General features: G+C 40.1%; 1 protein-coding gene across 1 annotated transcript in view; it reads right to left on the bottom strand.

The window, feature by feature from the left end:
• Positions 1–2681: 2681 nt before the first annotated feature.
• NYAP2 (neuronal tyrosine-phosphorylated phosphoinositide-3-kinase adaptor 2) overlaps positions 2682–26778 on the bottom strand; it is a 200448-nt gene continuing 176351 nt past the window's right edge. The window contains exon 7 of the mRNA XM_054586117.1: positions 2682–2909. Within this exon, the coding sequence (XP_054442092.1) occupies positions 2682–2909 (228 nt within the window). The remainder of the gene's footprint in view (positions 2910–26778) is intronic.

Consider the following 26778-nt stretch of genomic DNA (forward strand, 5'->3'; position numbering starts at 1 on the left):
ATCATCCGACCACATTTACAAATTGAAGTGTCCCGATTGACTGCCACTAGAGAGTAAGTTTTTTTTGTTGTTGTTGTCCTAACCACCTTTTTTCCTCCACATAAAGAAACACTATACTAAGAGGAATTCATTACAAAACGGCTGTTACCACATAGGCTAAGCCACAGCAAACAGGTACATGTAGGCACATAATAACGGTTCTTGAGTCAACATCAGTGAAGCCACCTTTCCAAACCGTTCAAGCACTTGCCATTGAAAGCAAGATTTGGAGAAATTAAATGGAAACTGTTGCCTAAGATCAGATTTTCAAACGAGTTCCCTTTCTAGAAAAAAAACTTACTTTAAAAAGAAGTACCTGAAACCTGTCACCAGCTTGAGTTTGGTCGAACAAATGGGAATGGCTGAATCCAGCCCAAATCATTTCAGTGCCTCGATTTCCTTCCTGACAAAGTGCCAGCATTAAAAAATATATATCTCCTGCTCAATTCAGAGAGACATGGAAAAGATCAGCATCTGAAAAACACACTTGCACATACTGCCTAAACATAAATGTCAAAGAACTATCCAATCATTACCCTACAGAGCCTGGATATAGACATAGACCAAGATCATCATAAAGATGCTGAGAATTGCTGTTATACATCTGATTGATTGGCTTCAGTATACGTGGTCATAATAGCTTAAATCAGCATAACAACTTGGGTCATAAACATGTTTTATTTTCATTCTGATTTCATCTTAACACATTTTTATCACTCCGATTTGTGTGCCATGGATTTTTGGGTTTCAGAACTGGTAAAACATGGCAACAGGGTCTCCTTGAGCTCCTCTGCGCTTTCCTGTATTTGTGATTCTGCATTTTTTACCACCTCAGTTATACAAGCAAAACCTAAAACCCTACAAAGCATTTTATGGCTACAGTTCTCCCACTGAGTCCCCATTCACGCGTGCACACAGCAGACACACATGGTCCCGCTGACCTCTTTTCCTTATTTTTTTTTCAGAATTCTAATTGGACATCAAAATATACATTAATTATAAAATATTAAAAAATTATCTTATAAGATTTCAAAGGCTTGAAAGGAATTATTATTGATAAAGCATTACTAGGTTTTTAGCAATATAGGTTACAAAAATTCCCTACCTCCTGTTATATTTGGTTTTTATTGAGCAACGCTGCACTATTGCTGTCAAAACCCTTACAAGGAAAACCACTATGACAGTCACTACAAACACATACCTTTTCTCTCAGAAATATAATACTCGATTGATTGTTAAAGAAGAACCACATACTGTCAATTTTAGGAAGCATAAATAGTAATTTAAATATACAAAATATATGTGATAGTTTCCTTTTTATTCCTTTGTGTCAATATTTATATTCAACTAACAGCTATTCTTAAAAGATATATATGATTTGTTTAATGTAAATTTCACCACCACGTAAAATTGAATCCACCCCTTCCCTGATCCCCTGCACTTCCTGTTTCTTCCGTGAAACAAAATGAAATAAACAAGTGGCCATACTTCTTTGGTCATGGTGTCATAATCAGTGAGAACGGGTGTGAATCATGCACAGAAGATTACGACCCACAAAGGTGGTAATAACTAGTTTGAAAAAAATGAACAAAAAAATACGGTTTCATTAATAGAGCTAAAATTTGAGGAAGATTGGCATTTAGTGTACTGAAAGATGTAAGCACATCTGGTTGGATGTTTGTTTCGCATTTTCCGGGGGAAACAGACGTACACGTGGAAAGGTACTTAGAGGCAGTGACTGCAGTGGCGGTAATGCCACAGGTCCCCCTTCTCGAAAGTAGTCGTGCTACTTAGCTTTTGACTCCTTGTTCCTTCCCCTGTCACAGTGAACCCTGGTCTCCTCCAATCAGATCAGCGATGCAAGGATACGCATCCTAAAGTCATTTCTGAAGGCAATGTTTTCTGCTGGGATGTCCCAATATATCCTAATGACTTTCTCTGGAGTCTGACTAACCATTTGCTGAGTATCAAGACTGTATAAAAGAGAAATTCTTATAAAGCCAAAGTAGCAAAAATGTTGGTGTTGATGGAATGTGGACACCCAAATTAAGCGTCACACTTGCATTCATTTCCTGTTAAACTCTTAAAAACTTACAAAGCAACAGGTGTGCTTAATGAATATGATATTCAACTCGTACTTGACTAGCACCAGATCATATATTTTGTGATTGAACATGACTTATAGCTGTGAGCTGTTATACAGATGACAAATGTGGGCAGAAAAAGTATTTAACTGCAAAAATTAATAATAAAAGGCATCAAGGGATTACATATATAAAAGAGATAACAAACCAGTTAATACCGAAATTATATCATATACTAAAACTCTTGATATTTCTGTCATTTATATACGTATAATGTGCATTATTTCAGGTGTCACCCATAAACTAGTAAAATATTTACATCTCAATCTCTTCTGGATTCAAAATAATCCGTGATAAATAAGTGTGCCTTAATTGCAAGGAAATATACATTTTTATCTTGAACTTGCCACGAGTAGACACAGCCCCCCACGGGTTTTCCAGGGAAGTGTCAGCATTCCATTCCAACAGAGAATATATGTAGCAGTTGCTTCGCACACGGCCGAGTCGACCTCCCTCTTTGTGTGAAGTCACGTGGAACTCACGCCATCTTGTACACAGTCATATGGCAGTATCCCAGAATACCGTGTGCTGTTTAGAATAGGGTGGAGGGCTGTACTTCTTGGCACCTGCATTCTTCTTCCAGCTGGGGAGGATGGGCATGCTATCCTGTTTGCAAAGGCCCTTTTCCGTTTTCTGTCTAGCCTTTATTTCTTTGCATAAGCAACGCTTTTTCTCAATCATCTCAAGCATTGTATGGTCTCCATGAAACCACTGCATGCATGCCACCTAGCAAAAAAGAAAGAGTGAATACAGAAGGAAAGAATCGAATGAAAGCAGGTTTCTGTTTTTGTTATTGTTTTTTGCACTCTGCTAGTAGTTGTTTCAAAAACTGTCAGCTGTTTGAAGTTCTTACAATGCAAAATTGAAGTATGGAGACTATAAACAAAATTTCTACTTAAATTAGTAAATATTGGGTTATTTAACAATAATTTAAGCATGAATATCTTTGCAGTATGTGGTCCAAGTCCGCAATATGGAAATAAAGCCTTTTTTTACCCTTCAAAGCACTCTGCCAAATATTTCCCTATTATTTTTATATTGACTCCACTGTCTTATAGAACCCAGTATGTCGAAGTTCAATTATTAGAATTACCTTTGTAGTGACATCTAATATCAATATGGTATGTTTGGAAGATTTAATGAACATTTTCATTCTTGAAATAAAACTTGGGCTTTTTTCCTTTTTGTTAACTTCATTTTTACTGTTGACACTGTTACGTAAGGCCCCATCTCCCACCTCCCTCTGGCTTATAAATAGCATGTAGAATTCAGACTTTTAGTCCTTTTTACCAAAGTGACTGTCAGTGCGCATCTAATGCCTGCGATTGAAATGCTGCAATAGCTCCTGTGTGGAGCAGTCCACGCTGTACTTTCTGATGCCCCGCAAATGTCTAAGTCGCAATCACCGGCCTCTGCAGTCACACGGAGACGGACCCTGGTTAGTTCGAGAACTTTAGAGAAACAGGTTCATCAGGTCAGTTGGGGACCAGGAGGAGATTCAGTGCTGACTATAGAGTGATGCACATACATGTATCTTCGCTTTTGAAAGATTTTATTTATTTATTTTTAGAGAGAGGGAACTGGAGGGAGAAAAAGAGGGAGAGCAACATCAATGCATGAGAGAGACATCGACTGGCCGCCTCTCACGCGCCTCCAGCCAGGGACCTGGCCCACAACACAAGCAGGGGCCCCAACCCAGCGACACTCCGCTCTGCGGGGACGGTGCCCGACCTACTGCGCCACACCAGTCGGAGCCGCATGTGTTTTTAGACAGAGGGACACTGTTCCTGAGGACATGTGGCCACGTCCACCAATCACTAATCTTTAGAACAAAGCTGGCTGTCCTGGCACTCAGGGTCAGCGATGCCACTGAGCCACAGACCCAGGGAAAGTTTCTCCTTATTTGTCTAAGCACACCTACTTGGTAACTATAAAGAGTAACATAGCTCACTTGCAATTTTTAGCACAATAATCAAAGCAAATACTTATCTAATGTTTATTCTATACCAGATCCCAAACTAAGTACTTCGCACAGCTTAATGTGTGTATTCCTAACAGTGATCATGCTCTGAAGAAAGTATTATTTAGAAACGCACCATAATGAGTAAAATGAGACAGAGAGATTTGGCAGCTTGGCTAAGGTTATAGAGCCAATGGATGGCAGAGTTAGGATTTGAACCTAAGAGTTCACCTGCAACACCCATGCCTTTGACAAATACACTGTACTGACTCTCAATGTACACAGAATGAAAAGGTTTCGGAAGATGAATTAGTACAATGCCCTCAGGTACAGATGAGGACATTAAAATTTCAGGAAGTGGTATCTTTACCAAAACCAAGCACAAAGGTTTTGGTGTGGTCGAGGCTGACTCAAGCTCACAGTTCATCGGAAGGCAAGGCCTAGCGCTCCAAGACAAGGACCTGCTCCTGGACGCATCGAGTTTCCCCTGGTTAGTCCACTTAATGGCCTCTCCGTCGAAATGACTGAATTTATAACATCTCAATTGCCGTAAGGATTAAATTGGATAATGAAAGTGAAGTCATTTTTAAAAACAGTAAGGAATTGCCAAAGAATTATTATTCTAACACTGACAAATACATAGTAGTTTTCCCCACCTGTTTTCTGCCAAGCATGAGCAAAGAGCTTTATATGCGCTACAGTAAACCCTTCCAGATGCCCTGAAAGTTAGGATTCATCTACATGCTACAGGTGAAAAAACTGACTCCCTGAAAATTTAAGGCACTAGATCAAGGTCACAGCTTATTAACTGTGATATAAACATATCAAACTCAGACATATTTGACTGGAAAATGAATATTCTTTCTACTACAGCATGCTCCATCTCATGAATATTATTTAGAAATTATAACAAAAGCTATTGTACACACTACCGTTTCCAGATGCTACTCAAAAATGCAAATATATTTATGGCTTTATGAGTCAATAAAAAGTGCTTACAAAATAAAACAAAACCAAAGAACTTGGAGTCCCAAAAATGATACTCAAGTTCTTGTATGTGCCTAACTTCATATAAAATTGCTTGAAAGGATGAGCTGCATTTTATGCCTTTGGAGTCCCCGGCCCCTAGCTCTGGGCCTTCACCATGAGTGTTCACTTTAAATGCAATGCTAGGTGTTTGTGAGTTATATTATATTATATTATATTATATTATATTATATCCAACAAGTTTTTGTCCCAATAGGAGATTGCCAAAGCAGCTTGGAGATTTTTCAAAAGATTTGTAATATTTCATAAATTAATCATCTATGCAATAAAAATACAGTAGCTCTAATTTGGTGGAAATACAAGCAAAATTTATTGTGACTATAAATTGTTATAAATGGAATTGATAACACCCAATCCTCAGAGGGTAGGCCCCAAATCTCTTCCACGCTGAACAGTCATTAAGCTCTTGATAAAGATTTTATCCACGAATAGAAGCTACCATCGTTAACAGTTTTTTGCCTCTTAGAAAGCTCTCCAGATAACATATTTACAGCTTTGTATCAATATTTGCAAAGCATTTACTGGTCCACACAAACATTAAATCTTTTATTACTTAATTTATATCAATATTTTAGGTTGTGAATCATTATACGTGCCTGCAAAATAATTTTGCAGCAGCATCAATATATCTCATAGTTGTCATTACATTTTATCTATGCATAACTATCACATTATCTATAATAAGAATGTATTTACTGTCCATTAGAAATTGATGCTATGTATGTCAATTTGTTATGAATAGTCCATTCTTTAAAAACCTAAAGAATAGAAACTTAAGAATAAAGTTATAAAGTATGTTTTTTCATATTATCTGTATTTTTATTTTAGAATACTTAGATGTCCATATGATTGATATAACAGTTTAAAATATTAATAGATGAAAAGCAACCCATTTTTTTCAGGCTGGCCCTGTAATATTAACCTAACTGTCTTCTGCTGGTAGTCAGGTGTCACAACAAATTCCATGAAGAAGCATAGCCCCAAACACAAAAGAGCACTAGATATTGTAAGACATTTCAAATACAGGTTGTTAGAAAATAGCCGATTACCTTTTATACATTTTAAATCTTTTACAAATCTGTCAAATGTGATATAGAATCTTCTCATGTTAAATCTGCTATCAAACTTTTTTCTCATTTAAAATACCCATGCCAATTATTATTACTACGTTACAATGAGATGAATGAATGAATAATGTGACTAGTTTGAGGGAAGATAAACCTGCCTCCCACAGTTACTTTCAAATAGCACATGTTTTTAAATATTACTTTCTGGAAGGCACATTCTCTTTAATTCCTCTACATTGAACTCCAGTGTTCCTACTATGCCATTTATATGGCTAAATCCCTCTACTCTACAATGTGTCCAAAAAGTATATTTCATTCTGATAGTGCAATGTTATTCTTGAATTCATTAGTTTTGACAAAATAAATAGCATGTTTAGCTATTTTATGAAGTGTATGAAGAAGGCTACCCATGAAAGATTTCATACTTTACTATTTTCTTCAATTATCAAATTCTTCACATCCAATTTAAATTTATCTGTAAAACACTATGCCATTCCATCCTGGAGTTAAAAGAAGTCTGGGTTTAGATTTACAACTGATTTAAAACTAAACCCAGTAAATAAACTCTTCTAGTTTAGTGATTTAATCAAGTGGCCTTGTTTCTTGTCTTTAATCCAAATGTGTTTATTATAGACACCATGAAGGAACGAAAAAAAACACTCAGGCAAGTAAGCACATCTTGAGAGCAAACTGTAAACAATTACTCAGTTGATATGAACACACGTCTCTTGGACAAGATTTTCACATTAACACGATTCAGCAGAGGCAATATTCTTGACTAGTAAGCCCCTCACATCATGTGAAGCTTCTCTTCAAGGAGGTCAAAAATAAATCGATACCCCTTAAGAATAGACTACGCACACTGACTTCTTTCCAAAGGGTGGAGCGTGGAAAGGGGGAGCAAAGTACCTGCAGAGCAGAGAAGCCAGAGAGGCACTACCTACCCCACAGCCGGTGAGTCACAGTGACAAGGGACATTGAGAGCATGCACCCTTAGCACAATGTGATGCGAAAGGCCGTTTGCCTCTGTAGACGTCCTTCCCCAAACCAAAACTCCCATCTAACTATGAGAAAAACGCCAAGCAAACCCAAATGTAAAAACAGTCTACGAAATATCAGTCCACTAAACCTCAAAATCGCGGCAGTCACGCTAAATATGCAAAGCTGGGTAAGCTGTCATAGTCTAGAGAAAGGAAGGAGATATGATGACTAAAATTAATTAATGTGGTCTCCTGAGAAAGATTAAAATCTAAGGAAATCCGAATGAAGTTCTACGGGCTTCGATAACGATGCATCAATATTGATGCCTTGGTTGTGACAAATGCATTGTGGTTAATGTAACATGTTAACAACAGTGAAAGGTGGGCATGGGGTACACAGGAAGCCTCTGTACATGCTTTGAGATCTTTTTGTAAATTTAAAACTATTTTGAGTCAAAAAATGTATTTTTAAAAATCACATGACAAGACTCAATCCTTTCCAAAGAATATGTAACTATATCTTTAATTCTTTAGATGGAAATAACATGATGTCATGGACAGTGAGTTAAATGACATTGAGATCTTGATTGTTTTGTGACATAATTTTTGTGACTTATTTTTCTTTTCTTTTCCAACTATATTTTGGAAAGAAGAGGTCAGCTGTACATAACATAGGCAACAAGACAGGCCCTCAAAAATCCTTTTGAAACTGAAATAACATAGAGACAGAAGGGATATAATTAGCTGGTCAGCAAATTCACAAATAAAATTGCTTTATTAGTTAGCTGCCAAATAAAAAGTGATCAGATCCATATTATTTGATCATTACACAGGAAAAAAAAAGTCTTTTGGTTTGAATGAACAAGCTTGCTCCTGTATCAGTTATACAATATTTGAAATTTTAAAACCACATAGAGGTGACCCAATATCATAGTGTTGCATGTGGCAAACATTGAAAAACTGCAAACAATCCATGTGACTTTGTAATTACTATAAACACCACTTACTGAACTTTTGAAAGTATAAATTCAAGGGTAGGAAGATGGTTAGACACAAAGATTTTTTTCCCCTTTTCTCTCAAGGTCAGAATTAAGCTGTCTGAACAGATAACATAAGTGTCAGTGCATTTGATCCTGGCTTTCAATTTCACTTTTGTGATGTTGTACAAGTTATTTACCTTTTCTTCATGCCTGAGACATTATGAGAATTAAAAATTATGTATGAAATGCTCCTAACTTTTAGATGTTTATGATATTGTTCGAAATAATAGCACCTTTGGTATAGCTTTTGCTTTTACCATAGTTTTCTCCTGTATTTTTTTTCTTCTTTAAGTCTTGATCTATTGATTGGGTGTTTTATTTTTTTAACTTAATCTCTTATAATCCTTTCTCATTTATCAGCAACATTGACTCCGAACCTATGTTTTATGAAAGAACTACTAGACAAGTTTACACCTGAGGCATGTACTGAAATTGCATTGTTGATTTCATGCATTTAAATTTAACTTTGGGAGGTAGATATATTGATAACATGAGAACCACGTTTTGACTGCAGAATTGCGTCTGAATGCAGCACTGTGAATACCCATTAACTCCCTTCTTTTTCTACATCTGAAGATCCCCTTCAGTGTACCACCTCTGATCAATTACTAGACATGGAATGAAAAACATGATGTGATGCTATTTTAAGCCATAGATGTTATTTTTTATACACATCTGTGCTTGCTTGCATGATCAATTATGTAAAACTCACTCAAAAAAGTTTAAAAATAAGTTTGTCTTAAAATTGCATGGATATATAGACAAAATAGAGTGTTGTGTTAACATAGCTTGCTCATTTTTGCTGTCTGCAAAAGGAGGAAAACACCTAACTCTTCAGTTTCATAGCAAGTCCTTTATCCAAGCCCTGGGACACAAGTCACTTTCAAGGGCAGAGGTTGGTTTTAACTTCTGTGCTCAACAGTCACAATTATAGCTGATCCCAAGCTCCGCCGGTACACTGTGCATTCCTCTTATATAACAAGAAGCCTATTTCTGTGTGCATGTTTTATTTTCTTCTTTCTTAGGAAACAGTAGAAGTGGATACAACGGGTAACATGAACTGGTTTTACCACTTATTAGTGGTGAGATCTGGGGCAAGTCACTTAACCTTCCTGACACCTTGTTTCTTTATCTGTAAAATGAAAATAACAAGACCTTATGTCTGTTGAAAGGATAGTAATAATTTAGCATTAACTACAAAGTAGACACAAAAAAATGCAATCCCTCTACCCCTTGTAGATTGCACGCTTTTTAAAGATGGGACCCTGTTATTGATCCTCCCTTCCTCAGCCTTCAGCACAGTGGAAGTATGTAATAGATGTTCATGAAATGAATGGAGAGATAAACAAATGGAAGATTGGAAGTGTAATGCTCTCTGAGGGTTTCAGGAAATGAGCTTTTGAATTTTTTTTTCATCTAATGAATGCTTGGTTTCTCTTTGGCTTCCTTGAATCTAACAATTCTCCTAAATTGAACAAGGTTAAAAAACGTGTATTTCCTGGGATTTTTGAACCCAGGAGGCTTCTACCCTCCCCCCCAGGCCTCCCGTCCACATGAGCCATAACCTAGGTGTTCTACAGCTGAAAACATCTCCCTCCCACCTGCGGGTCTCTGAGTCCTTGGGTGTCTCAAGGATTCAACTCATTAGAATTCTAGGGTCTTAGAATCCTTAGCCCTTTGACTCAGGTTACATGGCAAACTGATGCTCCCCAATCCTTAATACACATTCAGCCTCCCTTGGGCATTTGCTAAAATGCAAATTCTTGGGCATTATGTTTGTATATGTGTTCATGTGTGCATGTGTATGTGCATATGGTAGGCTACCAGACAGCCCTCAAAAGAGATTTTAATCTTTGTTTAATGAAACATCAATACAATGGTTCCGCAGTTTCATGCAGTGAGCAGCGCAGTGATCCCCACATATACGTGCTTCTCCATGCATATCCACAGGTATGGTGAGACTTTAGCGTCTCTTGACTGGGTCGCATAGAAGTGTTAGCTGATTTAACAGGCTGCATTAGAAGCCCAAAAGACAGGTCTAGAAGGCAGAAAGGCCCTGCGTGCCTTTCCCACCACCATGAAAGACAGAAGGTGTGAGTTACGTCAAACCATCATTTTACAAATTCCTGGTGATCTTAGAATTTTAGAGAAGAATAGAAGTTCATCTAGAAAAATGAAGGTTTTAAACATTCAAAATGCATCACATTTGCATATTACAAGATGATGACTAAATGCAGAAGCAAATTGTCAAAATAGCATGTTAACTTTGTATCAACAAATGCAAATGGGCAATTGTATGTGATTTAGCACATGTTCTCTGGTGGAAGACTAGGATCGAACCTCTCTACCTATTGACACATCATCCATCCAGGAGTGAGACACTTGGTGTTTGCATCTTTCTACATGTATTCAGGGCATACAGTGGCTGCTTCCGTGGAAAGATACCGAAAAATGCAATGATAACATTGCATGAGAAATAGTTGATTTGTGATATAATTCTCAAGTGTCTGAAATTACCTGAAAGTATAGCTGCTTTAAAATTTGTATAAAGTTGAGAAGGACATCTGATATAAGCATAAATGATATAGGAGATGGTATATGACATCCATATATCAAAATGCAGCATGAGGCTTTTCGGAGAAAAGCTGTCCAAATATTAAAAATATTATGTCTATGTCCATAGTCAGAACCATGTATAATCTTAAAAAATAATTGCACGTTAGTATACAGGTATATATGTACACATTCTCGATTTGGCTTTTACTGATTTATTGTTATGAAGGATTTGCCCTTGGAAAATAAAAAGGCTATAGAAAAACTGGGATACATTTTTCCCAATAAAGAAGACACGACATATTTCTCAGCAATTAAACCTAATGACTACAGATACAATTTCAGCTGTTAATTGATTAAGCTAATTGTTTGTAATAAAGAAAGATAAAAAACCTCTGAGCAGGTTTCAGAATTAATTTATGTTTTTAAATGAGCAAGGAGTTTATAAGTAGAATGTCTTAAAGAGACATCCCCTGAAGGAGCAAACAGTATTACATGATAAAATTCAATTACAACACATGTATTGATGTTTTCCACCAAGTATATTCTGTTAATCACTTACATTAGCATTAACTTGATTTCAAGTGTAATTTTGTTACAAAATATTGGTTTTTAACAGTGCATCTGAACTTGACCACAGAAAAATTAGGGAGAGACACATTTCAGTAAATAGTTGTTTCATCCACCAAAAGAGAAGGTGGTTTATAGGTACGCAGAACATTCTAATTCTCAAGAAACAAACTTGAATAATAGTCTCTGGAATAGCTACCGATCTTCAGTTCTTACATCTTTGAATAGAGCCAGGAAAGTAGATCAAATACATTTTTTTCCTCCACTAGAATGCATGGCCCTATATGAATATAACTTTGTTACAAAAGAGAAACGCACTGGCAGTCACAGTAATTGAGCTCTAAACAGCTCTGCTTTTTACTATTTCTTGACACATCATTTTACTTGTTGGACCTCACAATGGAAAAGACCAGAAGGCACAAACCGTGAGATGCAGGGCTGCGTCAGGTAACAGTTGTATTTGGTATAAAGTGCACAATATTTAAAATTTTGAACCAATGTGAAATAAATCACTAAGTTATACATTGAGAGAAAGAGAGAGTAAAGAAAGAAAGAGAGAGAAAGAAAGAGAGAGAGAGAGGAAGGAGTAAGAGGGGCACCTAGATTTTGGCTTTTCTTGAAAAAGTAGCGAAACATGGGCCAACCCCTGCCTGGGGCTGAGTGTCTTTGACTTCGTGAGGCAGGCCTCTCTTTCCAGTACAGCCTCACCCCTGTGGTCATGCATCACCGAGGCAAAGTGTCACTTGCATTTTTCATTTCACTGGTAATGCAACTTTTCAGATAATAGAAAAATACTCTCTGTGCAGTGGATCCTATCAAAGCGAGAAAGGACTCGTTTGCAATGCTCCCCCTAGGCAGCCCCCCCGTGACTGCACCATCGGTATAAAGGTGCCCCCATTCTGGGATTCCGAGTTGAGCCGCGTTTCCCTGCAGCTCGAGGCCTTCCGTCCTAACTCAGATGCAGCCCTTACCCTCAGGAATCAAAACGATCCTTGGAAGGTTGATCATAAATCAGTTGGACTCCTGTTATAACTGAATTTCCTCAAGAGAAGTAGGACTTTTTTCTTCAGCCAAATGTATTCAAATCTTCATGGGGTCCGTATGGAAAGGCAGGAAAAAATGAACACTTGGAAAAACCCCAAATTAACTTGCCATCACCCAAGTCAAGAGTTCGACACGTAGCCCCTTTCCTTGATGCCTTTGACCCCTCCTTCTTCCCTCCCACCTCCCACTTACTGCCGAAGGAGACACCCCTCCTAGCACCAAAACAGAAGGGCCGCAGGTTCATCCAGCTGTTGCTGGGAGGAGCAGGTCCTACCTTCGATGTCTTGTGCTCAACAGAGAAAGCAAAAGCTTCCATTCTGTTTGGCTGGCTAGAGCGCCATTTTCTAATGATTCACATCCTATTCTTTAACAAGACCTTTATGGAGGTATACATATCTAATTATGGAAATGACATACAGAGAGATGAGCTCTCTGTATCATTTTTAAATGAATGTGTGGGTTCAGAGCTACATGACACCTTCAGCTTGTCACAATCAAAACAGTCCATTTGCAGTTTTCAGGGAACAGAACTACCTTGGGGAGGGAATTGGGGAAGTTATGAACTGTTTCAGTTTTTCACTTTATAAAATTAAAATACTAGTCTCTATAAATATATGATTATGTGGGGACCAATGAAATATATCATATACTTACAGTAAAGTTAGAGAAATAAAAGACAGCACCTCAGTTATTTAAAGACTTATGTTGACTATAAAATTCCCTGAATTAAGAAAAAAAATTGAAGCTCTTGAGAAAAATGAGCACAAGAACTCTAGAAAAAAGCAAATTATTGTTGGAAGAATAATGCAGGGAGCAATGGCGGAGCTGGCAGAGATATTAACACAGACTCTCAGAATGAGCTGCAAACCCTCCTTGCTGGTGTGATAAAGCCCCAGAATCAACTCCACACTCTTGACTCTCCAAGGCGGCACCTTGAGAGACCTAGAGTCTTTTCATAATTCTAAGCTTGAGCAACATTTTGTTCTCTGCCCAAAATATCTAGTTAATAAGGAAGACACCTCTTTTGTCAGACTTCATGATAGTAACTTTTAGAGGTTTCCATTAACATTCTGACTGGAATCACCACAGCTCACGGGTGGCTGTGCTGTGGGACCCCAACACTCAGCTAGTGTGGGAGGGTCTTACACAACAAGGGAAAGAGCCAACAGGCCACATGAACATCACAGTATTTTAAATACTGTGCTAACTGCCTTATAGAGCATCTCATCTTATGTCTCCATTCATCTTTACTAAAAACAGTTGTGAACGGGCTTATATCACAGGTGAGGGGGCGGAGGTTCCAAAGCTGGGTGGTAAAGAACAGGAAGTTCAAAGCCAAGGCTGATTGATTCTATGACCTGCCATCTTTCTACACACCAAAGGATTCTCTCAAACTAGAAGGAAGAAAAAAGTCAATAACAAAATAGATTTGAAAAAGAAATTAAAACCATTAGAAACTCCACTCCGAAAATGAGAATGTATTATCAATGCTTTGTAATAATTAAATATTGGTTTAAGTTACATTATATGGCAACTAGAATTCCTTTAATTTGATACAATAATCAAATGTTCTAATGAACATTGTAGACAAAATTGCAAAAAACACCAAGGCACTTTCTGTATCATATAATTAGTGCAAAACATCTCACTTACTAGTTACTTTTAGTTTTTCTAAGACATGATTTCAAAATATACAGTGTTTTTCATATTTTCTTTTCCACCTTTTTTCCCAAAATAAAGTACTTGCTTTTTTAAGCATTCCTTAAAAATGAGAACATGCCTCCAAAAGCAATTTGTAATTATGTCCATACTTGTTAAGCTACATTTTTCCCTGAACATACTTGCCAAGTTTCTCATACAATATATTAAATATCTTTCTCTTGGCTGGAAGAGAAATAAAATCATTTATTCATTGTCCTTGGAGAATTGAAAAATGATAACAAAACCAATGATGGTGTCAAATCCATTTGATCATAAATTACCGTTATCCTATACACTTCAAGCCTATAATTACAGCTCACCTTAATTACTGCCATTTTTCAGATAAGACACCTGAATCAGAGAGGTCAAATAATGTGTCCGTGGAGCTCAGCAGGAGGAGGCTTGAGCCAGGATTGAACCCAGAGGGTCTGCACATCTGCACATTAATCCCCAGCCTCAGCCCAGCCGTGAGCAATGCATTTTGCAAATTTCTGTATTCTTGCTGGGATTGCTGTGGGCCTCCCACGCTTATATCTCACGCCTTATCATGCAAGCCAAAGTATTCTGAAAAGAACTAAATGGTCTTTATTTTTATTTCTACTCACTTTAATGAAGTCTTACAAATGGAAGGAAAGGTTGCTTCTTTCCCATGAAATCTTACAAAAAGTTCTGAAAGAACTTGACCTCTGAAGATAGAGGCCATGGATTTGTTCTAAGTTTTCAGACAAGCAATTGGAACCATTTCATCATTAGTAAACAATGAGTGACGAAATCATTAACGTGATCTATGAGGGTCGTGAAAAAAAATTATATCTTGTCAAATGTTTTGAGAAGCTAGTAATAGAGAATCATTCATTTTCCTGTAGAAATTAAGAATCCCATCATTCTCTGCTTTTAACACGTAAGACTAGAGTTTTGTTCTTCCCTTTACTAAAACATGATCTCTAAAATCAACCTTCGATTAGGAGTATAACCTCTGGATTACACCTCTTGTTCAAGTTCTCTGAACGCCAGGGACCCCCCTGCCCTTGGCACACATGAGCAAATCTTCAGGACACTCCCCCTGGGACCACGTGTAACCTCTCGTTCCCTCTCCCAGTCTACTGCTTCTGGGGGGACCTGCAAGGAGGTCAGGTTTGGGATAGGACTTGTCCCACCGGTCCATTGACGAATGGCAAATATGGAGAGTGTCTGGTCTCGAACAAAGAAAGGGGAAAATTCAACCGAGCGATCACTGGTCACGGGTTGTGGTGACAGGACACCGCGTCTGGACGAGGCAGCCTTCCAGCCGGTCCCTGCTGGGCCACGCGACTCGCCCGCCGAGCCTCCAGGACTCGCTACGGCCCTGCGCTCCCGGCTGCCCTGCGCATGCTCAGCAGTTATGGCCCCGTGACTGTTCCTTATCAATTGTCCCAAAAGAACGAGCCTTCCCTCCTCCGCACTGGAGCTTGTAGACAAAGGAATAATGACCTCTTCTGAGAGGGACTAATAAGCTCTCAGACTATTTTTTGTCTTAATTTCTCAAAGCATTTCATTTGCAAACACCAGAAAAATACAGCCCTCTTTAACACAGGTGTGTCAGGATGTTTTTTAAGCCACCAAATCCATACACCACAAGCAGGTATGTTTTCAGAGCCCTGAACTCTCTGTGGGTTACACGCTTTTCAAGGCACTGATCTCCTCGTGAAAGTCGTGGTAGGAAAAACGGAAGTGTTTCCTTGACTTTTGCTGCTTCCCTGTACCTGGCAGCTCCCAGGGCAGAGAGCTTGTGGCCGAAACCCTTGCTGGACCCAACTCTGGAAAACTGAGACCCTCCGCTTTGTGGCTTCAGCGGACGTCCCCGGCTCACCACACAGTCCATGCGGGAGCCCTGGGTCAGTTCAGCTCAGCGGCAGAGCGCCGGCCTTGTCATTGCGTCCAAGACCAAGGTCGACGGAGAAATGTGGGTAGTGAGTACAGAGATAGCTGAGGATTCCTCCCGCATTTCCACCCTCCCTGCCAAAGAGGAGGAGGAGGAGGGTCTGCGGCTGGCGTCGCACACTGTCCCCGTTTCATCAGGTGTCATTTCTCAAAGGAGACTGACCTTTCTGACTAATCACTCAGAAATACCAGAATTCTGTTCTCAAAATGGTCCCATGACCATACAATAAGAGATTAATTTGATACACATATCTCCCATTACTGCCTGGGAAAAAAGTGTAATTGCTATTGATCCAAGTAACAATTAATCCAAGGTTCATGTCTAATTTTCTTTTAAAAATGGTTATGAAGAGTGCAAATAAACTTTAGGAAAATTGATTTTAATCCAGGTCACTGTCATTCCCAAACTTACACAAAAATTTTTGAATTATTTCGTGTTCCCAAAATAATTGCCTAAAAGCCTAGAGTAAGACTTTTAGGGAAAATACTGAAAGCATTTTCCGAGGAAGGGATAACTAAGTCAATAGCACCCCTTTGTGGTAACAGGAGGAAATGCACCGTAATTAAGACCATTATTTTAGAAGGGTCTTTTTTGAAAATCCCTATTGTATTCATACAGGCCTACAGACGTCCTACCCTTTGGCTTCAAGCAGAGCTACACTGGCGTCACCTCCCCAATTTGGGAACCTGCTGCGGTTTTAAAAGTCTCCGAAGCGAAGACAGCATGACGTCGCCCGGACCCCGTGCCAGGATTTCCCTCTCAGGCCTAATGAAAATACTTCCCACACCGGCGCGCACCCGTTTCCTCCAGCTAAACCTGCGTCTTCGGCTGAGACGAGAGCCGGACGGTCTCGCTCCTGTATTCCTCAGCGTCTGTGCACAGCGTTACGGCCGCGGAGAGGGCGAGGGAACCGTAGCGAGACCCCAGGAAATGGATCCGGTCAGGGGGGCTCATCGCGGCCTGTCCATAAATCTTTCCGAAGCCGGACCCGCAGACGCTGGGCCGGCTGTTCAGAGCAGAGGGTGTGTTTTAATGCTCCGGAGTGTGCAAAGCAAAGATCCTCACTTGCAGAGTGTTTCAGTTCCCCTGGTAAAGTACTGCACCCTGTGACCTCCGGCCCTCTCACACCTGCCCCACCCACCTCCCAGCTGGTGTTCAAACTGGTCTGAACAAGAGATATTTGAATCATAGTATCTATTCATTAAACCTTTGCACGACATCAGACTACTGAACTAAGATTTAAATTTTTATTTTTCTCTTAGGAAAAATCTAGCATAATTATTCCTTTTCTAATACTGAAATGAAGGTTACTTCACATTGTCCCCATTTAACACTTCACAGGTTAATGAAGTTTTATTTTTTTAATGTTATTCACTTTAGCACTTCCCAACACTTCTTTTTTTTAAGTATAGAAATGAAGTCTGCCTAGTACCTCCTGGATTCCAGTTTTCATAAGGTTTATAAGAGAGGACTATGTTTCTTTATTCTGCTTCCCCCTCCCCCACTAAATATAGTATTTTCACTAAATAAACAGTATAAAAAATAATCATGCTTTTTTATTAATATTGTTACTCTAGGCAATTAAAAAGGAAGGAGTCTACTTCTGGCTCTAGAGAGGGTTTGTTTTTGTAATTCAGTCAGTGTGAAAGTTACCTTTGGTTCGTATATTTCTATTGGAGTGCGTTTTAAAAGATGAATTAAGCATAATGATGCTTTATTTGTAGTAGATAAATATGTGACATGCACAGATTTATTTGGGAGTTTTAATTACAAAACAACACATTATAAGGAAGGGCAAATTCACATTCCATCATGACTTTTGATCTTTTCTCTAAAAAACAAAGACATTTTCATGAAAAGCTCCCATACTGTAAGTGCATGTACTATGTTTTATGCTTTCAGGTAAATAATATATAGTAAACAAAAAACCAACTGCATTTCCTTACCTATGTTCTTGCATAGTCTATTTTTATTTTAATCTAAAATTAGCAAACAAAAAGGGGGCACACAGTAGCTTCCCCCCCCCATAAGTCAACATTGCCCAACTTGAAACTTGGTAAATGTGAAAGGATTTGTAGTCCTCTTCCCCCCTCTAGTGGTTATGAGTGGTACAAGCATTTGTAGTAGGTGGTGACACTTGATGCATACAGGAAAGATCATTAACTCTAGTTAGGGGTTCAAGTCCCAGATCCACCATTTCTAACTATGTGCACTTGAGGCTTCACTTGACCTTTATTTTTCAGTTTTCTCATCAAGCATATAATAACGATTATGCTTTGCAGGATTATTGTAACTGGTCCCAAGGGAAAATGTTAAGTCAAATCTATTTAGAAACTGATAAAAACAAAAGTAGTTTTCTTTTTAAACTGTTTTCTCTTTTTCAAAAGATTCTATGTATTTATTTATTTATTTTTGGAGAGGGGAATGCACGGAGAAAGAAAGGGAGAGAAACATCCATGTGTGGTTGCATCTCACATGACCCCTACCAGGGACCTGGCCTGCACCCCAGGCCTGTGCCCCGCACCAGAAATCAGACCGGCCACCCTTTGGTCCACAGGCCGGCACTCAACCCACTGAGCCACGCCAGCCAGAGCTAGTTTTTTTTTTCCTTTCTTTTCTTTTTTCTTTTTTTTAAGAAAATACAAGAGGCATACTAAATCTACTGAACTGATTTACTCTTGTGGTGGACAGACTCTAGCCTCCACTGGCCCTCCCTCTGGGTACACAGAATGTTTAGAGTGGAGAAACAGCCTTTATCAAGTGATGAAATATCAGGTGCCACATGAGAGAGTTCCACACTTAGTTTTCTTGCTCAAAATGTTTAATTCTAATCTAACCACAAAGGAACCATCAAACAAATCAAAACTAAGGATTAATCTGAAAAAAGAAAAAACTTCTGGACTCTATTTTTAAAAAAATCAATGAAGCTGAGAAATAGTCACAAGGAAAGGAGATTAAAACAAAAACTAAGAACTAAATGTAATATGCGATCTTAGATTGGATCTCAGATGGGGAAGAGACAGAGCCCTGGGCACTGGTAGAGATTTAAAAATGGGCTTTCTATGAGACCATAGTAGTGAATCATTATGATGTGCTTGCTATTTTAGTGTGATTTGCTTAGAATAATACCCTGAGTCTTAGAAGACACATCTTTAAATAGTTAGAGATAAAGCGCCATGATTGCAATCTATTTGCATGCTGGCGCGTGCACGTGTGTGTGTGTGTGTGTGTGTGTGTGTGTGTATGTGAAGTATACAGGTATGCTAACACGTTGCATCATTAAAAATTTTTCAAAATAAAAAAATGTAAAACAAACAAATGAAAGCTCTTGGACATCCTATCAACTGAAAATTCCTTTCAGTTTACTATTTCTATTCTGTAATGCTAATTGGCCAGGAAAGCAAGCTCATCTAGAGTAATCCCCCACCTTCATCTGAGGCTAAAATGAGATGATACCAGGTAATTAGTGATTGTCTTATACAGAAACAGCTCCTCAGCAAATCTCTGCCTGATATATTACATGCATCACTTTCCCTATTTGCAAAATGGGAGTAATAATAATCATGTTTCCAGTGCCTCCTTCTCCATGGACTTTACCGTTTGCTTTTCACCCAGTTTTTCCCACCTCAACGTTTGTTATAACTACTGCAATGATAAATTGTTTGTATTTCTGTCTAAATTGTGTTGTTCCAGACTCCCCACTCCTTTGCAATTCTTCTTTCCTCTGTAATGGACTTTCACTTTCTTTTATTAAAATATTGGTCAATTGTCACTTCCTCATCTATAAAATCATGCTTGCCCCCCTTCAGTGGTAGACATCAAGACTCAGTGAGTTAAGACTCTCCGTCTTCTGTGCACTCTCCTCTAATTCACTCATTGCAAGGGTGTGTGTATGTGTGTGGCCGCTACTAGGCTGAAATTCCTTGGAACTGGAGGAGGTTTGTATCAAAAACACTGAGCATCTGTTAGAACCCCTGGCGTTCAGCAGATGGACAATGAGAGTTTGCTGAATGAATGTATGAAAGCAACTTGCAAATTCTAAAGTGCTAATGCTGATTGCTGCAAAGTGTTGATGACAGTCACACCTCTTCCTTATGAGTAGTGACAGTCACACAATAGTTGTTAGCATTTGGTTGGTGGGGCAAGAGACAGTGGACTACCTAGGGGCATGGGACACGAAGGCTGGGTAATTCTGGGTAAGGAAGGTAATTTAAGAGCATGGAGACTTTGGAAAAAGGATAAGGTAAGATGGCCAAAAATTAATTTAATCTACACTACCTTTCTGCCCAGACCGCAGAGGGCCGTTTGCAGGAGGGTGACATGTAAGAGTCTCAAGTCACTATTAGAAAGTTTGCCCTAGCCATATCCTCCCATGAGATCTTGCTTTCTCGGGTCCAGCCACAACTCCCGAAGCCCCTGAGAGCATCTGGGAGGCAGGGAAAAGATGATGGACAGGAAGAAGAGGAAAGAAAAGACGTGCTGCATTTTACTCCACACCAGGTGATTGATACACGTCGGCCTCATCTGTCTGGGACCTGTACTATCCATCCCTGCTTTTACAGGCGGTAGGGAAAAAGGAAATGCTGCCCTCTGCTGGCCGTTTTGGCAAATCTGCACACACAGCTCATTCACTGCGCAGTTGTAGACCAACACTCCCATTCTGCGGCTCGTTTCGAGACGACAGTATAGCATGGAGATAGACTTTCTTTTCATAACAATATACCATAGTAGCAAATAGCTCTTTGTCACTGAGAGTTTTCACACCTTTTTTTAACTTTAACTTTTGCTTTGCATTTAAATTTGACTGCAGGAGTAGTTTTAGAAATTCTGTGGGAGTAACACAAATTCTGTGTGCTGAATCAGCCAAGAGACAAGTTCTCATGTGTTCAGGGAGCTTGCTCAGCAAATCTGGGGCAAAACAATAGACAAAAAAAGAGAGGGGGGGGAGAGAAAAAAGAAATGAAGATTTTGGCTTCAATAACTGTATGCAAAATTTTGTAATAAGAAAATCTAAATGAAGTTAAGTAGAATATGCAGATATAGGCTGTGATATTATGATTTATAATAGGAAATATATACTTGGTTCTCTCATATTTCTTGTACAGAGCTCCTAAAACCCCCGGAATTTTCTAAAATGAGAGCAATAAAGGTCTTTTGTTATGTTAATGAGGTCACTTTTGGAAAATGCGTAAGGATGGGGCTTATCTATGGAGCCAACCCTGGGATTCCAGGGCTGGAACTTTGGGTCTAACCCGCCCTGACCTCAGGGAGAGTGAGTTCAATCACTAAGGCCACAGGCTTATTCAATGAAGCCTCACTGAATTAATCAATCAACCCTCATTGATTAATCTATCAGGCTTATTGAGTGAAGCCTCCAACCCAAAAGGACAGGGGTCCCAGAGCGCCCCTCTTGGTGACCCTGTGGCTCTCTAGGAGAGTGGAGCCCTCTGAGGGCATGGGAGCTTCCTGTCCGTTCCCCACGCCTCCCCTCGGCATCTCTTCCATCTGGCTGGTCTTCAGTGAAGTCCTTCTTTTACAGTAAACCTGTGATGTAGAAGGTAAAATGTTTCTGAGTTCTGTAGCAAATTAATTGAACCCCAGGAGGGAGTCCTGGGAAGCGCTGGTTTACAGCCATTTGGTGATGACCCAGACTTTTGATTGGCGCCTGACATGGAGGGTGGTCTTGGGGGCCCAGCCCTTAGCCTGCGGGCCCTGGTGCCACCCCCGGGTACAGAGTGTCAGAACCGAGCTCAGTTATCAGACGCCCCAACAGGAGAATCGCTCGGTGGTGTGGAGACACCCGACACGCATCAGAACCTGAACTGATGAGTACTCATTGTGGTTAGCGTCAGACTATAGATATCAGTTAAGTTTTTGTATTATCTTAAAAGGTAACATTTTCTTTTGAAGTATTTTTGGATAGAAGGCTTCCTAATCATTTCCTTTAGGGACTCTAAAGGTCTTTAATTTGCTCCAGTCCTGGTTTATGGTCTGTCCTAAGTATAAACCTACATTGATATAGTTTATATTTCTAAAGTGGTCCCCACGATACACCATTTCTCCTCCTGTTCATAAAGCTGCTTTTATTTAAAAATCAATTTTTAGGAATGAGTTTAATAGAGATTCCCTTTCAGCATGACTTGCAGTCACCATGTTACCTGTTGCAGAGGCACTTGCATGTCAGTTTTCTTCTCTGACATTTGTCTCTTGTCCTCCATCAGGCGGTAAAACTAGTTAATTAACTAGCTGAGGTGGGCATTCCTGAAGACTAAGGACAGAGCCTCCTGTCAGAAGCCCAAACGCTTCTACAAATCAGTATAACAGCTTTACCACAAAACGTGTATCTGTTTCCTCCTTTAGCATCAGTGGATCAATTATTCATTCCATAGGCACCAAAACAACCAGAAATTTCCTCAGTAAAAGGATACATCCCAGCCCTCAAAGACACTGCAATCTAATGAAAACATTTATAGTTTGCACCTTTGGTGTCAAAAGAAATGCTCTTTGGAAGAGCGAGGGAGGGGTTTGGTTTTCATATATATTTGAGAAGTATGGATGGGAAAAGAGCCATATACTAAACCGGACAAGTTCAGGGGAGGCCTGCATTGTGGGCCCCACAAACTCAGAGACCCAAAGTGACCACCTAGGATGGTCTGAAATTAAAACTTCTGAACTAGAAGCGAGTCACGGAAGATGGTCCTGTCCTGGGCTGGTATCTTCCCTGACAAAGGTCAACCTACCTTAGCTGAGTCTTTGTCTTTTGGCTACTGTGATAACAAACCTTAGGAATGTCAGGGCCATTTGGGGGATTTTCCAGACCCCCCAGGGCACAATCACTGCACCAGAGCACAAGGCCCTTCATTGCTATTGTTATCATCTCAGTTGGTAACTGTTCACTAGTCTATGTTCACCAATGTAAAAGAAGTACGTGTCTATTCATTGTACTTTTTATCCAGTCCCAGGGATTTCCTCCGTTTGCTTTTCCCACTTCCCTAATCTATCTCCAATGGATTTCATGTAACTCTCTCTTATGTCTTACTCTTTGACTCTAATGTATAAAATAAAGTGAAAAGCTGCCACTTTCTGGAGCATTTTCTCAGTTTCTTGAGATTTTGCTTCCCAGCAACTGCCATCAGTTTGGGTCAAATAACATAGAAATTCTCTAGAGATTTGGCTGTTTCTTCCATCAACAGAAGCATGACCTGTTAGAGACTCTTCTTTGCAGTTTCCAATGAATATCTGTGAATTAAAAACTCTGGTAATAAAGGAATTGACCTAACATGACCTTTCCCCTCAACCACTTTTCTGGGTAAAAGAACAGAAGATAACACCCCTGCGACAATGTTCTACTTCAATACAAAAATAAGATTATTTACTATTATGTGTGTAGGTACAAAACACAGTAAAAGAGGCGGAAGGGGGTTTGATCCCAGGCTTGAAGGGTAAGCAATAATTTCCAGGACACCAGGACTAGGCAGGGTGATTCAAGAAGATGTGTTAGGCAAATGTCCATGGTATCATTGAGGCCTTTAAAAATGAGAAAGAACCATAAAGGGTATGAGGATACACATGAGGTGCTGAGGGTGGAAGCTGAACTGAAAGGCCAGGACCAAGTCACAGAGGCCTGGAATCCAAGCACAGCCGTTCATCTTCCGCCCTGTAGGCCGTGGGTAGATTCGGCGAGTTTGGCATGGAGAAGTCAACACTGATCTCTCTTGTTGGGATGGAGGACACCTGAGGATGTAGGTGGGGCCTGTGGACTGGAGTTTGGGAGAAGGGTGAGGGTTGTTGAACGTGGTCATCTTACAAGCTACAGTTGGATCCAAGAGAAGTCATACAATTGAGCAGCTAGAGTAGCTGCAGCCGCCCTCTCTTCTGCTCCCCTGCCTCCATTTGCCTTGTGTCCCCCCAGTCACCAGGACTCTTAGAGGTAAGACAGAGCGCCTCATACTTCATTACTCAAAAAAAAAAACAAAAAACAAAAAACAACAACAAAAAAACTCTTAAAATAGTCTGCGTGTTGAATGAATAAATGACAATTGGTGTTTCAACATTCTATTTAAAATGTGCTTTCATATTCATTGTCCTATTTCACATGGATGTGGAAATCAAAATACTTGGGAATTCCATGAGGCCTGCGGAAAGGTGCCATGGATCTAAATGATTCCAACAGAAGTCGTCTCTCAAGGGTCCTTGTTCATGATTTTGGTTTATACCAGGCTAGTAACAGCCTGGGGGTCCTTTCCAGATTGTATCCTGAATAATAAGTGACTTTGGCTCTTTTGGCTTCTCCAGAAAAAAGCCTCTACCCCTTTTCATATAAAAAGTTGACTGGCCCTGGCTGTTGTAGCTCAGCAGATTGAGTACCGGCCTGCAAACCAAAGGGTCGTTGGTTCAATTCCCAATGAGGGCACATGCCTGGGTTGTGAGCCAGGCCCCCAGTAGGAGGTGTGCAAGAGGCAACTACACATTGATGTTTTCTCTCCCTCTCTACCTCCCTTCTCCTCTCCCTCAAAATAAATACATAAAATCTTTTAAAGAAAAAAAGTTGACTGGGCTAGGTAACATTACTCTCAACACCTTTTGGTCCTTCACATAACTTTCTTATTTTCTGGGAAGGAAGTCATTAAATGCAGCATTCCAGATACAATCCCTGTCAAGATAGCTGACAACCAGGGATTATTAACTCATTCTAATGCAGCATTTACTTTAGAAAACAAAGGCTTTGAAGTGACACTCTGGTATTCTTTTCCCTTGTACAGTGTCTGTTCGTAGGATTGCTGTGGAAACCCAGAAGCTAGATAAGGCATGGTGAATACGTTATTTGCCGTATGTGCACTGTTGGTTAAATCTACACCAGCACTGTAGAGGCTGGTATTAACAGGTGTGTGTGTGAGGGGTTTATTTTCTTTTCAGAACATGGAAATGTTACTGTAGGTAGTTAACTAGTTACACACAAAAAGGGAAGCAAGGGAATTAGACATTGGATTTAATAAACTGGGGAGCATGAGCCTGTTTGCTTCACCAGGAAGCTAGAGCGTCACACCCCAGGGGATCACAGCGTTGCTCCTCCCTTTCTTGCTCAGGGGCCAGATCGCTGGGAGGCACAGCAGGAGAGGCTTGACCAGAGAGGCCTGTCAGTCTAGCCTGTGGACAAAGGATTGATTGGGAGATGGACCCATCCAACAGCCCACGAAAACTTGGGAAGTTGATTGGTCTTTTTGAAAAAGCTCCTGAATATAATCCCAGGGGAACAAAGACACTTGCACGTGCTCTCTCTCTCTCCCCCCACTCCCTCCCCCCCCCCCAGTAACTCATGCTCACCCCATGGTTTTGTGTGCTCTCTCTCTTTTGCCACCTGGTAATACACTCAGCTCTCTCACCTGGGAGCACGTGACCATGTGAACCTAGAGGCTACAGGGGCCCACGGCTGATGGCATGGGCTTCCAAAATACTCAGCATTAATGTGAAACAAAAACTCTAAACGCTGGCTTTTGCTTTGGCCTTGCTGAAGACACAGTCGGACTTCTTCCCTGGCGGGACAGACAGAGAGAAGACACAGGGCAGCCTTCCACACTAATAAACCAGCTTGCCACACCACACACTGTCCTGGGTAGGTCCTCGAAATGCTTTCCTTGTGATCCGTGACAGAGCCTGATATCTACCAACAACAGAAAGTTAGATGTGCTCAAAGGTTCGTGTTCTCACATGGGAACACACACACACACACACGCATGCGCGCACACAAGGCTGACTTCTCACAACACCAGCCCAGGGTCCGCAGGAGAATGATTCGGCCAATGGGTGACATCTATCTCCCTTCCAGGAGTTACACTCCCCGCTCCAGCTCACCCTCAGAGACTCCGATCTTAGGTGGTGCCTTGCTCAGCTGAAGCCTTAGCCGAATTTGACCCTCTGCTATGTAGGTTTTAATCTAAAAAACTTAAAATGCAAGGCCTGGAAAATCAAAGGGTAATAAAAGAAATGGATGAATGTGAGTGAAGGAAGGCGAGTTTTATAATGAAAGCAACTTCAGAGAGGCAGCTATTTCTGGTAGAAAATAAAACAGTGTTTTGGTAGACAGAACCACCTGGGCTTACACGTCATGTCCACAGAGCTACGCATTAGCTATTAGGTAAAAACTCTCTGATATCAGTTTTCTTATCAATGAAATGGGGGAAATATTACCTACTCCATATGTAGGCTGTGAAAACAACATTAGATAATGTAACACTATAAACACGGCAGCATCAAGCACACACAAGATGTGGCAAAAGTAGATCTACAGATGTGGATATGTGAAGTAAAGAATTTATTCTTCTATTATTATTTATTAATTATTACATTATTTCCCATATGAACTGTAAGCCTACTTTAGCCCCACTAATAAATACTCAACACAAGCCATTGTGGGAACCCACTCCATCCTGAAGGATAACGTTTACTTGCAGCACAAAGTTTGTCCAGCAGGTGAGCTGGGTGGGGAAACCAGAGGTCCCCAGCACTTCCTGCGTGAGGCACTCACAGTGAGGATGAGCTTTTTGTTCTGAGTTGAGTGTAGAACCACCCTGAGCCAATGCTGGTATCGCGTAAGCATGTCTTCCTAATCCACATGGAACTTGAGTTGGGATTAAAGTTACCCTCTGGTTAAGGAGACGGCTCTTTTCAGGAAAGAATCTTAAGCAACATGTTGCAAACATGTTAACAGCAAG

Source organism: Pteronotus mesoamericanus, unplaced genomic scaffold (genome assembly GCF_021234165.1).
Source record: "Pteronotus mesoamericanus isolate MK-2021 breed Mesoamerican mustached bat unplaced genomic scaffold, CSHL_Meso_final contig_90, whole genome shotgun sequence".
Classification (NCBI taxonomy): domain Eukaryota; kingdom Metazoa; phylum Chordata; class Mammalia; order Chiroptera; family Mormoopidae; genus Pteronotus; species Pteronotus mesoamericanus.